This window comes from Drosophila miranda, chromosome XR (genome assembly GCF_003369915.1).
Source record: "Drosophila miranda strain MSH22 chromosome XR, D.miranda_PacBio2.1, whole genome shotgun sequence".
Classification (NCBI taxonomy): domain Eukaryota; kingdom Metazoa; phylum Arthropoda; class Insecta; order Diptera; family Drosophilidae; genus Drosophila; species Drosophila miranda.
In genome coordinates this window covers 16,862,575-16,877,566 of record NC_046674.1, presented here as the reverse complement: position 1 = coordinate 16,877,566, position 14,992 = coordinate 16,862,575, and the positions used below count along the sequence as shown (strand labels likewise).

General features: G+C 45.9%; 6 protein-coding genes across 10 annotated transcripts in view; 4 read left to right on the top strand and 2 right to left on the bottom strand.

Annotated features, from left to right (window-relative positions):
* Positions 1 to 1,331: 1,331 nt before the first annotated feature.
* Positions 1,332 to 2,392, bottom strand: LOC108153189. 3 transcript variants are annotated; one of them, XM_017283004.2, is made up of 4 exons: positions 2,098 to 2,392; positions 1,820 to 2,030; positions 1,669 to 1,762; positions 1,332 to 1,611 (listed from the first exon to the last, which is right to left on the bottom strand). In XM_017283004.2, exons 1-4 carry the CDS (start codon positions 2,267 to 2,269, stop codon positions 1,462 to 1,464), a joined length of 627 nt encoding a protein of 208 aa, XP_017138493.1. In that variant the 5' UTR covers positions 2,270 to 2,392; the 3' UTR covers positions 1,332 to 1,461. The 3 variants fall into 3 exon arrangements, with proteins under 3 accessions (XP_017138493.1, XP_017138494.1, XP_017138495.1); XM_017283005.2 differs by having other exon boundaries at positions 1,332 to 1,608; positions 2,098 to 2,387; XM_017283006.2 differs by lacking the exon at positions 1,332 to 1,611 and having other exon boundaries at positions 1,673 to 1,762; positions 1,816 to 2,030; positions 2,098 to 2,390.
* A 217-nt stretch (positions 2,393 to 2,609) lies between these two features.
* LOC108151999 (caspase Dronc) lies at positions 2,610 to 4,815 on the top strand. Its single transcript, XM_017280968.2, has 2 exons — positions 2,610 to 3,468; positions 3,533 to 4,815. Exons 1-2 carry the CDS (start codon positions 3,007 to 3,009, stop codon positions 4,442 to 4,444), a joined length of 1,374 nt encoding a protein of 457 aa, XP_017136457.1. The 5' UTR covers positions 2,610 to 3,006; the 3' UTR covers positions 4,445 to 4,815.
* LOC108152000 (protein TSSC4) lies at positions 4,620 to 5,849 on the bottom strand. Its single transcript, XM_017280969.2, has 3 exons — positions 5,764 to 5,849; positions 5,386 to 5,703; positions 4,620 to 5,322 (listed from the first exon to the last, which is right to left on the bottom strand). The coding sequence occupies exons 2-3, from the start codon at positions 5,692 to 5,694 to the stop codon at positions 4,918 to 4,920; spliced, it is 714 nt and encodes a 237-aa protein (XP_017136458.1). The 5' UTR covers positions 5,695 to 5,703; positions 5,764 to 5,849; the 3' UTR covers positions 4,620 to 4,917.
* On the top strand, positions 5,831 to 6,727 carry LOC108152002 (small integral membrane protein 13). Of its 2 annotated transcripts, none has more exons than XR_001774778.2 (2): positions 5,831 to 5,908; positions 6,566 to 6,653. XR_001774778.2 is itself a non-coding variant. In XM_017280972.2 (2 exons), exons 1-2 carry the CDS (start codon positions 6,373 to 6,375, stop codon positions 6,709 to 6,711), a joined length of 225 nt encoding a protein of 74 aa, XP_017136461.1. In that variant the 5' UTR covers positions 6,237 to 6,372; the 3' UTR covers positions 6,712 to 6,727. The 2 variants fall into 2 exon arrangements, 1 of the variants encoding a protein (XP_017136461.1); XM_017280972.2 differs by lacking the exon at positions 5,831 to 5,908 and adding an exon at positions 6,237 to 6,451 and having other exon boundaries at positions 6,566 to 6,727.
* Positions 6,728 to 6,761: 34 nt separating this feature from the next.
* Positions 6,762 to 7,517, top strand: LOC108152001 (N-alpha-acetyltransferase daf-31). The gene has a single exon (XM_017280971.2). The coding sequence runs from the start codon at positions 6,785 to 6,787 to the stop codon at positions 7,388 to 7,390; it is 606 nt and encodes a 201-aa protein (XP_017136460.1). The 5' UTR covers positions 6,762 to 6,784; the 3' UTR covers positions 7,391 to 7,517.
* Positions 7,518 to 7,605: 88 nt separating this feature from the next.
* The window catches only part of LOC108151997 (junctional adhesion molecule A), a 99,817-nt gene continuing 92,430 nt past the window's right edge, over positions 7,606 to 14,992 (top strand). For both annotated transcript variants that reach the window (XM_017280967.2, XM_017280966.2), the window contains exon 1: positions 7,606 to 9,713. The gene's annotated coding sequence lies outside the window, so the exon portion shown is untranslated. The remainder of the gene's footprint in view (positions 9,714 to 14,992) is intronic.

The following is a 14,992-nucleotide window of genomic DNA, read 5'->3' as shown; positions in this document are numbered from 1 at the left end:
TGAACAAATTTTTGTCTGAATCCCAAATCTATAGTCAATTTGTATCGTTGGGCAGGGCATTGATAAATCAGCAACTACAAATATGTATAGTGCATATATATTAATGGTAAATGGTAAACTCTTGAATCTTCATAGTACTCATAAATGAATACATTACAATTATCATTGTTGTGGTAGCTTTAGCGGAATCGAGATGGAAAACCAAATATGAATTTATATATGTATACAAGAGAGAAGGTAACCAAGACGAACTCTACACAGAACACGCTAGAACTTATATAACTTTATATCGTATATACTCGTATGTAGTACTACTATGCTCTGAACGACACGAACGGGAACGGGACAATCAAAATTCTACCGACACGACATGCTTTTCATTTTGATAATTCAAATCGTTCTGTTGTTCATCATCTGTTATGTTGTTGTTGTCGTTATGTTTGCCCGATCCTCCACTCTTTTTTGGGGGATTCGAGCTTGTGCACCTGAATTTGAAGTCTCTGTTGCTTTTTGTTGAGTCTGAGTTTTGATTTTTATTGATTTTAACGTTCGATCTATGGATCTTAGACAAGGCATATCGATATGGTTTACGGTTTACTAGGACTTAATCATATGTATACATAAATTAGATTAACTTAATTTTAATTAATTTAAACTAAACAAAAACAATCCAAAAAAAAAGGGGAAAACTAAAAGCTCAAACTGGACTGAACTGAACACTTAAGAGTTATATTATGTGTACATTATTGAATATTGAATTGCATTTGATTGTGTGAAATTACATACATACATAAGTTTAATGAGAACACTAATGGTAATATTAAAGGGTATTATATGTATATGTATTTGTATTTGTCGTATATTTGAATGTAACTCTGATTGTGTGTATGATCATCCTCTTCGGTTATCCTCTAAACTATATAATGGAAAACCAACTCTGTCTCTTGTGATCTATTGTGATGCTATGAGAGTCAAGCAGCACTCAACTGTTTTTATGCCTCTTAAAGTTTAAAACAAAGCAAAACAAAAAGCAAAACCAAAACTAAAACTCTATTCTAACTCTAGTCTATGACGAACTTACAAATTGGCAACAAGATTTATTGAAATTGAAAACAATCATGCACAATAAATGTTTGGCTAGACCCGATGTTGAGGCCATGTTAAGACCCAGCTCTTTTTCATATACTCGTACTTACACTACTTGAAGTAATTGTGTACTAAAGGAATTCTAGATTTTAAATGTGCTTCAACTGTTTATAGTAAAGTACTTAATTATGGGTGTAATTATCTAATATCTATGCGTACTCGTACAATGGTTAGGAATACATATGTATAATCATGTGGGATAAATGGATTTAATGATGGAATGCAGCCACAAAAGTGCAAAGAGTATGTGTACGTGTATAAAACAAAAATTGAATTTAAATGTTTAATAAATGTGTGGAAATGAATCAACAGCGTTTATGTTTGCCATTCGTCCTGGAAGAGCGGGTCCAGGCTGCACTTGTGGGGCTGTGCCTGATAGTCGTACTCCATGCCGTGGTCCAGGCGCCGCCCCATGTCTCGGGCCGCCTCGTCCGATTTATCTGTGTTGGCCTCGGCTATCAGCTGCTGAGGGAAGTATGTCAATTTGTATCTGGTCGAAATGAGCGGGAGACAAAGGCATACCTCAACTTCTCTGGACAGGAATGCCTTGGTTGTATCACTCATTTTCTCCTGTGGCTTTCCCATCAGTGCATTGCTTAGGAATTTATAGGCCGCACTATAAAGGCATTCGTTAGTCACAAATGTACATATATGTTTTTGGGCATGTACCTACGTCAAATCGATGCCATTCATATCTTCCTCCGAGGGCAGCCGCTCGTTGCGTAGTATGGAGTTGACAACGGCGGCTGCTTCGTACTCGCAGCGCCCGGACAGCTGCGTGGTCTTCATCAGCTCCAGCCACTGGTTGATGTTGTTGAAACTGAGCGACTCGCATTCGTGCTTCACCTTCGCCTCTGCATCTTCACAGCTGTTGACCATGTACTCTAGGATTGGTTTGGGATTAGTTTTCGCCTTATGTTGCGCTGTTTGATTGGTTTGGGAAGCTCTTACCAATTATGGCCTCGGCATTTTTCACATTTTCGGTGGCCATCTTCAGGTTGTCCCGCGAGAACCCCTTTTTTTCCAAGAATTTCAGAACGCGCTGCTTCGTGGGATTAGTTAATGCGGACTTTCTTTTCTTCACAGATTTCTCCATTTGAGGCTTTGGTTTATCTTTTTCCATTATATTATTGTTGCGCCGCGGAGCTCCCGAATCAAAACACTATCAGCTGTTGCTGAAGCGTTGCCAGTCGCTGCTAATTTGTTTGACCTATTTAAAGTATTTAAAATAAGCCAGTCAAGTAAAAAATTGATTCAACAATTGGATAAAATTATGATGGCATGGCTAAATGTTCAAGCTAGCCAATAATATTCGACGGAATATCAAAAACGAGGAATGTGTATAATAGAACTTGAGTTCGTGAGTATATTTACGGTATATTTTGAAAATGAGACAGTATATATTAGTATATTTCTGAGGGTTGGACGGTATATTTTAACGATAAATACTCGGTCACTCTGGTGTCCCCACCACTTTATCGCGCGCTCAGTTACTGCCACTGGCATATTCCTTTTGTTTTAAAAGAAATTTTATTTAAATAGTATAGTATTCTTTTTTTTAAATAATTGGTGCAATTTAGTTCAATATATGCTAAGTAATTTGCTTTTGAAAAAATAAGGAACACGCCAGCAAGAGAGTTGCTGTGAAGTTTGCTGCTGCGAGCGCGAATACGAAGACAAAGAAACGAGAACAGCAACTTCGTCCGAAAGTCGTCCAGTCACGGAAAGACGGAAAGACCTCCTCATTCCGAAGGTGAATCATTGCCAATATCACTGCCAATTGGAGATTGAAACTGCCACAACAATTCGATCAATTTTCCCCACTGTCCTTCACACCGCCTCCATATAAGTGCTTCCAAGATGCAGCATTCGAGGCGAGAAATCGGAATGCTCCAAAAGCATCGCGATCACATCAACGAGCACCTCGATGAGCTGGTGAAATGCACCAACTACACGCGCATCAGGGAGGAGTGTGTTCGAATAAACCTGTTGTCGCCCGACATGCTGCGCAATGTCGAAGACCTCAGCGGCGCAGGTTTTAACATGAGCAAGGAGGACAGCCAGCTGGAGCAGCACAGGCGGCTCCTAATCAAGATAACCAAGCGTGGTCCAGCGGCCTACAACCAGCTCATTACTGTCCTGCGCAATGTGGGGAGTCTTCAGGCGGTTAAGCTGCTGGAGGATGTTTCCGAGCAGAATTCCGGCTCCCCCTTCATATCCATCAACGAGAGGAAGATCACCCGCAAGTCGGCCGACATAGTGGATACCCCGTCGCCGTCGGCGGTGGCGGTGGCGGACAGAAATGGTGCATGTGTCAGCAAGGTGTGTTCCTCTACTCTGTGCCCGTTCTGTGACCCTTATATTCAATTACTGACATGCTTTTCAGAGAGAATACAATGAAGCAGGTGGACCGCTAATCCCCTACACGGAGCCCGTTGACGGACAAAAGCGTGACGTCAAGAAGTCGGACAGAGTCCACACCGACGAAGTGGTTGGCACGTACAACATGCAGTCGCAGCATTATCGGGGCGTGCTGTTGATGATCAATATCATAGACTTTCCAGATACTGAGCGCAAGAGGAACGGGGCCGAAGTAGACAGCGATTCGCTGATCCACCTGTTCAGGGAAATGGGCTTCACGATATTCGCCTACAACAACATGAACCAGGAGCAGTTCTTCGACACACTCGGCAAGGTCACTTCGTCTAAGTACGCACAGCAGACCGAGTGCTTTGTCATGGTGCTGATGACGCACGGCGAGCGTGTAGGGGAAATGGATAAAGTGGAGTTTGGCGACGGCTCGGTGGTGGATGTCCACAAGATCAAGAACTATTTCCAGGCCAGTGTGAGCCCGTACTTGGTGCACAAGCCAAAGGTGCTGATCTTTCCCTTTTGTCGCGGCAGAGAACCCGATCTCGGGCAGCCCATTAACCACTTTGACTCCATAGGCACTGCGGCTTCCCGGCTGAGTCGTCAGGAGGAGACTGTTGTTGAGACCGAGGGCAGACCCTCCACCTATACCAATGTCCCATCCCTGTCTGACACTCTGGTCTGCTATGCCAGCACCCCGGGTTATGTGACCCATCGCGACGCCGAGTCGGGCAGCTGGTACATCCAGACGTTCTGCGACATGATGGCCGACCACGCCCATAACACGCCCGTGGAGGATATACTGAAGAAGACCAACGAGCTGGTGGGCCACATGAGGACCAGCAAGGGCTCCATGCAGACGGGCTCCTTCGATAATCTCGGCTTTAATAAGAAACTCTACTTCAATCCCGGCTTCTACACGGAATAGCCACTGCCATTGCATATAATGAAAGCATTCCTGACTGAATATTTGCATTTCTTGTATGTATCTATGTAAGCTTCGTCGCATTTATGTATTTTAGATTATGTGTCTTGTGCTCTCGTGTGCTAAATACTCTCAATACTGTGTCCCGTCTCTCTATTTGTCCAAATACTCAGCCCTCTTTTTACATTTTGTATTTACCTCCTTAGAGGTATGATAAGGAATTTTAGTGATAGTTATTAGTGATCGAAGTGGTTACCATAAAGTATGACAATTCTAGATGCAATATACACTCCCCTCAATTGATTATACATACATTTGCATAATAAAATTCGATCGATTCCCATATCTTTTGATGAAGATATTGGGATACAAAACCGCAATTTAGATACGAAATCGGTTTGGGATACTATATACTTACATTATACGTAAAGACTATTAAATAAAGTTTAAATCTATATCTACAGTTGACGTAAATCCTAAGCCACATCATCATCATCACCATCCTCTTCCGCCAAGTGGGACAGCTTCAGTTTGCCAGCAGCACGGATTTTATTGTCGCTGGGCTTCGATTTTGTTTGCTTTTGCGGCTTCTTCTGGCCAATGATGTATTCGGGCATCACCAGTTTGGAGCCCCTAAGCTGGGGCTTGTCCAGCTCCACATCGGCCACTTCTCCGGCTTCCAGCTTCTTGAGATTGCGATTCAGTTTGCTCTTCTTTTTGAATTCAATCTTGCCTCCAGCTTCCATCTCTGCATCGTCGCCTGCTTCCGTCTGGCGTTGGGCATCCATTTGCCGCAGAAAAGACAAGGCGGCGCTGGAGTTGCTTTGATCGGATATGTCCACATCTTCTAGGGAATACTTTTTCCACTTGTGGGGATTCATCTGGAAAAGGAACCACGATCTTGTTAAGATCTCTTAATGGAGAGAGCATGGGCCGCTGCTCACCTGGTAGTCGGGTGTCTTGCGGGGCTTCAGGCAGCGTCCAATAGGCATTTCCGGCTTCTTGAATATACTCTCTTTGCCCCTCATGCGTTTCAGCTGGCCCACCTCGGGCTCAGTGCCACAATCAATGCTGCGGCCATGGCGATAGTGCATGACCTGTCCAGATCCGGCGTCGCCTCCTGCTCGCTGTTCGAGGGCATTCACTGTGTACGACTTGGCCTTGCTCTGATCCAGGGCCGTCCCCTTGAGCTCTTTGCTGGCGTCGTCGAGGCACGCGAAAAGTGCATTGCGCTTGGCCGAAAACTCTTGCATTTTTCTCAACTAACGTAAATAAATTGTTTTGAGTGAATTAAATTAATATGCGAAAAAGTGTTACCTTACCCAATTACGGAAAACAGCTGTTCATCCAAACCAACACACACAAACCAACAACAGTTTTTCACGCTTTACAACACTAGATATTTTCGTGCCGGTGTAGTTCAGTTCCAAAAGTGTGCTCGGCGAATTTAATAAATTTAACAGTCAGGTGGATATAAAATAAAACTAATACACGGGGAATACATTTGCTGCAGCCTGCATTTTGTTGAAAGTGTCGAGTATCCTATCGGGAATCTCCGAGAGTGCCAATAGTTTGCATTGCCGAAAATCTAACCTCATGTGGCTTTTGGTGGCAACGAAAGGTGGCGGCATATGAGAACATTGGAAAAACAGTTGCACTAAAAGTAAAAGCGTTCGAATCCAGTCCAGTTTAACGAATAGTGTCCATTTAAAACGCTTATTGCGAAATTTGTTGAATTTTTGTATAAATTTTGTATATTTTCTATTGCCACTAGTCGTTGCTGCCCTGGTCATCAGTGCTGCAAAACGATCCAACATGAACGACAGCTGATTTCTATTGTGATAAACATTTTTTTACGTGAATATTCCCGCGAAGAACTAGGAGTTTAGCTTGTAGTTTTTTACTTTTTTTAATGCGCACTGCATGCAAGAATGTCGCTGCAAACGGCGCTGGGCTGTATTCTCACCGTATTAGCTTCTATTAGTATTGTGGCTTCCATTATTTTGTTGGGTAAGCAGAAGCAAGTGCAGTAGCAGGCAGCCGATGATTACGCACTTTGTGGAAACGTGGGTCCCTCGAAATACCCTGTACCGTGACTAATACCCTGTTTTACTCTCGTTGCAGGCTGGTTATTGATCTGGAAGGCATTTCTATCCAAATTTCGTCTTGTGCGTGAACTGCTGGGTCAGGAAGAGCCAGAAGAGCAGCAGCAAGTAGTTTGGGAACAGCAACATCAGCACGGAAGAGCACGCAAGGCACGCCGCGATTGAGTCGCCCAGTTCCAGTTCCACTTTCAGTTCCATTTCCAGTCCCAGCACCTGTTACATCTTCAACAACTTCAACATGAACATTCGCTGTGCAAAGCCCGAGGACCTGATGACCATGCAGCACTGCAACCTGCTCTGTCTGCCCGAGAACTATCAGATGAAGTACTACTTCTACCACGGCCTCACCTGGCCACAGCTGAGCTACGTGGCCGAGGACGACAAGGGAGGCATTGTGGGCTATGTTCTGGCCAAAATGGAGGAGCCCGAGCCGAACGAGGAGAGCCGCCACGGCCACATCACTTCGCTGGCCGTCAAGCGCTCCTACCGTCGCCTGGGCCTCGCCCAGAAGCTCATGAACCAGGCCTCCCAGGCCATGGTCGAATGCTTCAACGCCCAGTACGTGTCGCTGCATGTGCGCAAGAGCAACCGCGCCGCGCTCAATCTTTACACCAACTCACTGAAGTTCAAGATCATCGAGGTGGAGCCCAAGTACTATGCGGACGGGGAGGACGCCTATGCCATGCGTCGCGACCTCAGCGAATTCGCCGAGGACGATGACGACAAGCCCAACACCAAGGATGGGGCCAACGACGAGACGACTGGCGTTGACAAAACCCACCTGAAAGCCATCGGCTCTGGAGGCCACAATCACCACGGCGGCCACGATGGTCATTGTGGCTGAAGAACGTGCGGCTGCTGAGTTTCGAAGTTTTTTTTTGCATTTTTGTGCATTAGGTTTTTGTAATAATTGTAGCACACTACACACACATAAAACGTAACTAAAATTTAACAAAGATAATGACAAAGAATCGCGCTTCAGTTTGTTTTTTGGGATCATTCTGAAAAGGTGGAAAAAAAGGTGGAGGTGTGTGTGGAATTTTTCCCATAAAAACTTCGGGACATGAAAAGATAGGAATGCGGGCTGAAAAGCGACCCGTCCTTTGGTCCTTAGCCGCGTTCATGCAGAAGAAATCGTCCCTTTTTTGAAGTGTTAAGTTTCGCGCCAACTTTTGGGTGCACAAAAACTCTTCCCGGACTGGCCTTCCAGCTTTCCAGTGCCATAACGGAGAAGAGCTTTATAAATTTCCCTGCTTTGGAAAGCCAAGTAAATTTCCCTTAACTATAATTTAATAACGCATGCGTGGATTGGGAGCAGCTGATTCTCAGCCTCTTGTCTCAGCAGCACTAGTTTTCTAGCCACATGTGGCCGTGCAACATTTTGCAGCACCAGCAACATTTCTTGGCGGGCGTTTCGAAACATGTTTCATTCGGATGTACTGAAGCTCCACTCTGTCTCTTTCGGGATATTCTAATATCTTCTTAAGGCAGGCCATTATTTTGTACGCAATAACGTTAAAAGCAAAAAAGAATAGAGATAACAGACAACAGAGTTAACAGCTGCATGCATAGCACAGAAATTTAGCATTTTTGTTAACAGCGCAGGCGTGAGCGGCAACAGCTGGCGGCCGCACGTGGAGCCAGGCACAGCTGTGAATGTGAAAATGTTTAGCCCCCAAACTCGAGAACACGATGAAACATGTTTCGGCCGGCTCCACTGCAGCTCCACTCGGAAGCTACGCATTCAATTTCGTGAAGCGAGAGGCGCTACAACAAAACGTATCGTCAGCGGGTGTTTTTTTTTTGCAATCTCTGGAGCTTGGAGCAAACAACGTAAGATGATGCTGTGAAATGTGCGCAAAACAGTAAAAACAATCGACAGATTATTGAAATCAAACTTATAAACAAAAACCAAAACTGTTAAACAGCAAGAGTGTGAGCGCGCGTGCGATACTGGAAGAGCTCGCGCCTTCCTTACCCGCTCTGTGTGCGTGAAAGTAACAGCCTGATAAAAATAAACCGCAATTTGCATGAAACTTACTGTTTATTGCTTTGATTTTTGTGATTTGCGTCGTACACCCCCTCGCTGCCGCCGCTGCCTTGGCAGGCAGGGTAATGGTAATCAATAAACAAAGGCAAAAACTATAAGTCACCGCCATAACTGTAAGCACACACTGTGTAAGCCAGCCTAGTACCGTGTTGTTTTTTGGGTGAATGTGCAAACAAAGTGGAAATCCAAAAGCCGGCCAGTAGTACAAAACACACACACACACACAAACACAGACGCGCAAAAAAAGTAAAAGCCCTTTCCCCGATAAGCCTCCTCTCGCAAGCAGCTGTTATTGTTGCCTATGATGGTCGGAACGGGGTCAAAAGTTCGTGTCTTGGCCTGTTATATCCCCCGCTAATTCAACCACACTCTCATTCAGACATACACTCACACACACACACACACACACTCACGACACAGAGAACAGAGAAAGGAGAAGAGAAGTGTTCCTCAAGTGCAGGCAGAGACGCAGCAAAGACAGAGCGTCGCCCCGTCTGGCAGACAAAGCATTAGACAAGTGCCGGTCCAGGCCCAGGCCCAGGCCCACCGAAAGCCGAGACAAACTAGGCCAATACGCGAGAAAGCAGCCTAAACCAGGGGAGGAGCAGAAGTGCAAGCCCAAGAGCAGAGGCGGAGAAAAAGTGCCAGAAGTCTGAAACGAAAGACCAGTGGAAGCCTAAGACTTGCAGAACATAACGGAGCAGAGGAGAGCAGAGCAGAGGAGAGGAGGAGCATTGCAATTCTCAACCGACGAAAGAGCAGTGGAGAAGGGGGAGTACCAGTACCCCCAAAAAAACAGACTGCAACACACACACACACACAAACACACACACACATCTACAAAATATAATAAAGACAAAAGTGAAAAGTTTTCTCTGTCTCGCTCACTCACTCTTTGGCCATTTGTCAATGACTGTGACTGTGTGGAGTGTGGAGTGACTTCTCGCGTGACTTCCATCCGACATCCAAGGCCCGCATCCGCGTCCCGTATCCCGTATCCCGTGTCCTGTGTCCTGTGTCTATGGCTGCAGGGGGAAACACGCGGAAGTGGATAAACTGCTGAAACAGAAACAGACTCCCAGGACAAGGACTACTCCAAAACAGGACCACTCGCGCGGTAAGTCAACATTAGAGGAATGATATACACATTGTTGTGATATGATTGTATGCCCCACGCCCCCCCACGCCCCCTCTCCACTTTGGCCAGAAGGGTATTATGATATTGTAAAGATGTTTGGCCATGTAGAGAGTTCACGACCCCTTTGTACGGATATGTGAAAGCAATATCACTACTGTATAACAATAGAAGATCTTCTAGGGTCTTCCTACAGCGAAGGCTTCTCGAAATAATCAAATAATTGTTCATAAATATTCTTGAAAAACTTTTCTCTTCTTCAATATGGAAATACACTCACGGGGGTGTCATTGTGGCGTCCCCCCCCCACACACACTCTGTTGGCCCCCCTGCTGCGAGGAGGCAGCCCCTGCCGCTCCTTCTGTTTTTGAAGGAACTTCAAAAGGCATCTTCACTATGTAGATGGTGTAATGACATTTTGTCAGCAGGATTATGCCAAATGTTGGCCTCCTCTCATCAGCAGCACCATCACCATCGCCATTCATAACCATCGTCCGCGTCATCATCATCATCATCATCATCGGGTTCGTCGTCGTCCCAAGGATCATGATTGTCTTTGTCACTGTCAACGCGTCTTGCAACTGTCAGAAGCAGAAGTAGAAGGAGCTGAAGGAGGAGCATCAGCAGCTATGTCCACCCACCGAATTCCTTCTTCTCCTGGCACTCGCATCATTTTTAAGCAAACATTTGCTGCTGTTGCTTCGCTCTTTCTTGCCTTTGCAGTTGTCTTTACGAGTACGAGTACGAGTAGATGTATATCCATCCGGGCACTCGTAAAGCGGAAGGGAATGTTAATATTGTGCAGATGTTTGCAACACTCGGAAGGAAGCGGATTTTGGTACATATGTTACCAACGAAAAGAAACCAAACATCTGCGGTGTGCCCAATGTCCTCAATGATATATGGCTCCAAGTTGGTGGATTTCTTTATTCCACAAATCATTTCGCAATGCTTCTTCTGTTCAGATATTTCTCAAGAGTGTTATTAATTTTTAATTTGTATTTAAAGTAGCGTAGGGTATCTCGAAGTCGGTGTATTCTACTACGCCGTTCGTCCGTGTTCTTTTTTTGTTCCTTTTTTTGTTGCCTCTTGTCAAGTGTTTACTACTTTTTCTCTGCTTTTGTTGCTTCTGTTGATGCTGCGTGTTGGCTCAGAAGATGTCAACAACTTTTTTTTGCTGTTTTTTTCCCTGGGAATCGGCAAAGAATTGCACGGAGCGGGGGAGTGGTGGTGTGGGGGCGGAGGGCCCGTCGCACATTTGCGCTTGTTTGTTGTTTTCATTCTGATGAAATGTGCAATTTGATTAATTCTTCTTCAGCTTCTTTTTCTTTAATTTTTCTGTGTACAATAATTTTGGTGTCACTGCATAAGCGACAGGGACAGGACAGGCGGGACAGGGGGGCCAGGGGGGCCAGGGGGGGGGGACAGGGCGGCGTAGCAGCTGTCAAAAGTGCTCCTTAGCATTGGGCCACGTGGCATTTCCGCTGGCATTTCCGTTTCCCCTTCTGTTTCCGCATCCGCTGGCAAAAGTGATTGATGGCCTCGGAAACGCACTACTAATTAAAGTTATTTAGCGATTCGTCCATCGGCCATTGCAATTTTTCATTCTCACTCGCCTTTGGTCGCTCGGTCTCTCGGTCGCTTTGGCGATGGTTTTGCAGCTGGTTCTGGTTCTGGCTGTGGCTGTGGCTGTGGCTCTCTGGATCCAAGTGTTTATGGCTTCAATTCAATTAAACAACTGGGTCAGTGTTGTGGTCGCATTGGCTTCCCCATCGGCATCCGGCATCCGCAACCAAGAGCTTCAGGAATGGAAGTTTTCAGCAGCGTAATTAATTTTCTGCATAGGCCATCGGAGTAGGAGAGCGCCAGAAGAGCGGAGAGTGGAGATGATAAAGGATAGAGGATAGAGGATGGGATATGCATCATAAGCAAAGGCCAGAGCGAAACGAAACATCATCTCCCATTTCAAATTGCATTTATAATTCATTTTCTTGAAATTAAATATCTCTTAAATGAGACGAGACGAAGTCGCTCTCGAGAAGGAGAGCAGAGAGCAAAGGGCAGAGGCGCAGAGGGCAAAGAGCAGAGGATGATGCCAGAATGCAAAATACTTTTCTTGAAGGGCTGGAAAAACACAGTCCTTTCCCGCATTGTGTGTATTGTGTTTATTAAATCGAATCTCTCAAAGGACGAATTGAATGGGATTTCTCTCCTTTGACTAAGGCGTTCTCTGACAGATTTATTGCATTCCGACTGCACACCGACAGGTAGGATGTTTAAGGAAATATTGTGGGGCAGTCTCTCCTCCATTTGTGGAGCAGCGGCGCGGAGACGTGCCCCACGCGCAACTATTTCAGCAAATTCAAAAGCCTCGCATACTGTTGGCGCTCACTGTTTCCCGCCAGCTTATTTACATTTCCATGAACAAAGCTATCAAGGTGTGGGAATTTATAATCTGCTGCATGCCACACGCGGCGGCAATGCGTGTGGAGTGCGGAGTGCGGTGTCCGGTGGAATTTTCAATCCAAAACTGGCTGTTAATTAAAGTCGAATACTGTTCAATGTTCTTTAAGGGCACACACCCTCTTTAAGCCGAACCCGCGCTCCTCTCCCTGCCAGCTTTGCGGGGGGGGGACACATACGCGTAGCATATGCCTCATTAATTTCCATCCAATCACAGTCCCATTTCAATTTATAAGCTCTCTTATCTGTGTATCAGGCAGCAGGCCCCAAAAAAACTATCCCCAAATGGCATTTATTTATTTGCCGCTTCCGACATGCTCTCGTGCGTAGCGTAGCGCCTCCGCCTGCTCCATTCCTGCGTCTGTTTTCCCATTAAATATGATTTTTTATGGCCCTGCCCGAGACCGAGCCCGAACCGAGAAAAAATGGTTGCCCAAAGAGCCCCCAAAATAAGGCGTCACATTATTTCGGCCGCAATGAATTGGAAGTTTAAGTTTTTGTATTTATCTCTCATCGATTTAAATGTCAGTCGGGAATATTGTATATCCTGAGGGACAGAGTCAAGTGCGAGAAACTTTCTCCGGGTGTTGGCCCCAAAACTTTTCTCGGCCAAAAGTTGATCAATGAAATTAAAAAGATTTATGATTTCCCTTCACCACCTCCCTCCCCGCCCAATGAATGGGGATCCCCAGTACGGTGTACCGAAATCTAAATCTTTTCGAAACAATCAGCGACGGGCCTTGCCCCTGCCCCAGCTCTGCCCCAGCCCCTGCCTCTCTCCGGCTGTAAGAATGAAAGTTTTTTGGGGGGGGCGGGGGAGAAAGTGTGATCCCCGTTGGGGGTCCCCGGTATTATTATTTTGAATTGCACCTCATTTTGGGTTAATGGACAAAGTCCGAACGCCCAGGACTCAGGACTCAGGTTTTTGAGCAATAAAAAACAAAAAAGGGAAACTGAAAACGAAATGAAACTTATAATAATCATCATCAAAAAAACAACAGCAACAAACACACACACACACACACAAAGGCCATTACATTACGTTCTATTACGATCGTGGGGACCCCTGAAAGCAATAGAAATAGAAAAAAGCAATAGAAAATGGGAAATGGGGAATGGAAAATGGAAAACTGAAAACTGAAAAGAAGGAATTATGTTAATTTCAAGTGAAATCTCAATAGCCGAGGGTCGCGCGTCGTCGAATCTGTGACAAAGGTCGGGACGGGGCAGGGCAGGGCGGGGCGAGGGCTCAACAAAAGGGTGTAGTCCCTAGTTCGGAGCCCACTCCTACTCCTCGTGACTAACCGTCTAAGGAACCTCGACTGTTGACCAACAAAAGCCCACGGCCTGGCCTCCATTGTGCCTCCGAACTTCGGGTCACCATTAAGGCTCCGTCACGCTAATTTTTGATGCTGTGTCAATGTTGCGCTGCAGCAGCCACGCCCAGGCCTAGGCCCACGCCCACGCCCTACCATATTTATGGGCCAGCTTACAGATTCTGTTTGCATTGGCTCAACGCTCCCCTTCGGGGGAGTCGGCCTTCTCTATGATCCTTTAAATTAAATTTAAGCAAAAGAAGGCGTTGCCCCGAGGAGACGGGGCCCCAGATGTTTCTTTAATACACTCTCACACTAAAATTCACACCCACACAGATGGCAAAAAGTGACACAAAAAAGATGTAACGAGTGGATAGGGTACAGAGGAAGGGATGGAGATGGAGAAGGGCGGAGGGGGGGGGGGGAGTGGGCGGCTAAGGTGAAAAAAATAAACACGCAACGCGCACAAAACAAGCAGAGAGCTTTGGTTATCGCCACCGTTACAGGTGCCACACTCGACTACACTGAGAGAAGTGCAGGGGCAACAAAAAGTAGAGAAACCCAAAAGAGATCTTATAGATAATTAAATATATTTCTAGGCAAACTTCCCTTTCTTTGAGTGTAGAAAAATCTCTCGAGCTAATCTTTCCATCTGACATCCCATTAAACGCTCCTTTTTCCCAGAAACCGATGCCATGTTTGAATCAATAATTTGTTTTTCAGGATAATCGTTATCTTTGTCTGGAGATCGACTGAAATACTGGTCGTCTTTGCAGATATTCTCGCCGTGCAGGCACTCTCTCCACTCTCTCACCTATGCGACGGCGGGGAAGGGTCTGTGTCTCTGTCTCTGGCTCTGTCTCTGGCCATTATATGACCCGCACATCGCATCCTATCAAGCGGCGGGTGTCGTTTGCCTTTTGGCAACAGCAGGCCCAAAACCCTCTTCTTGGCCAGACCTGGAGAGAGAGAGAGAGAGACAGAGTAAACAACGTAAATGGAAATGGCGTTGAGGCAGCCAGAAAACAAAAAAAAAAGACTGCCACATTGAAACCTTTTTTCCTTTTGGCGCTTCTTCTACAGCCTCCTCTTTTGCCACAGCATCCCGTCTCCTGGTTCATCCTGTTTCTATTCCTTATTCGATAGCTCTCAAAACTACGGCTAGGAGGGGGCTTGCCTCTTGCCTCCTGCCTCCTGCCGCCTGCTGTCAAAGGCAGTTCGCGGCACCGTTTTGGCAGTCAAATCAAATGCTCAATTGGCGAGAATATTGCGCATATGGCAGCCCCCCCGCTGTGTGTGGTGTGGCAAGGAAGCGGAGAATCCCCCCCGCTCCAGCGACGTTCTTCAACCTGTCGAAACCTTAAATAAGTTGCCAACTTTTCCGGGAAAAAGTAAATTGCTCCGAAATCGCGCCTGAGATCAAAACGTATTCTTTTCCGCCGCTGTGGGGCTTTCGCATTCCGATTCGCATTCGTATTTGTT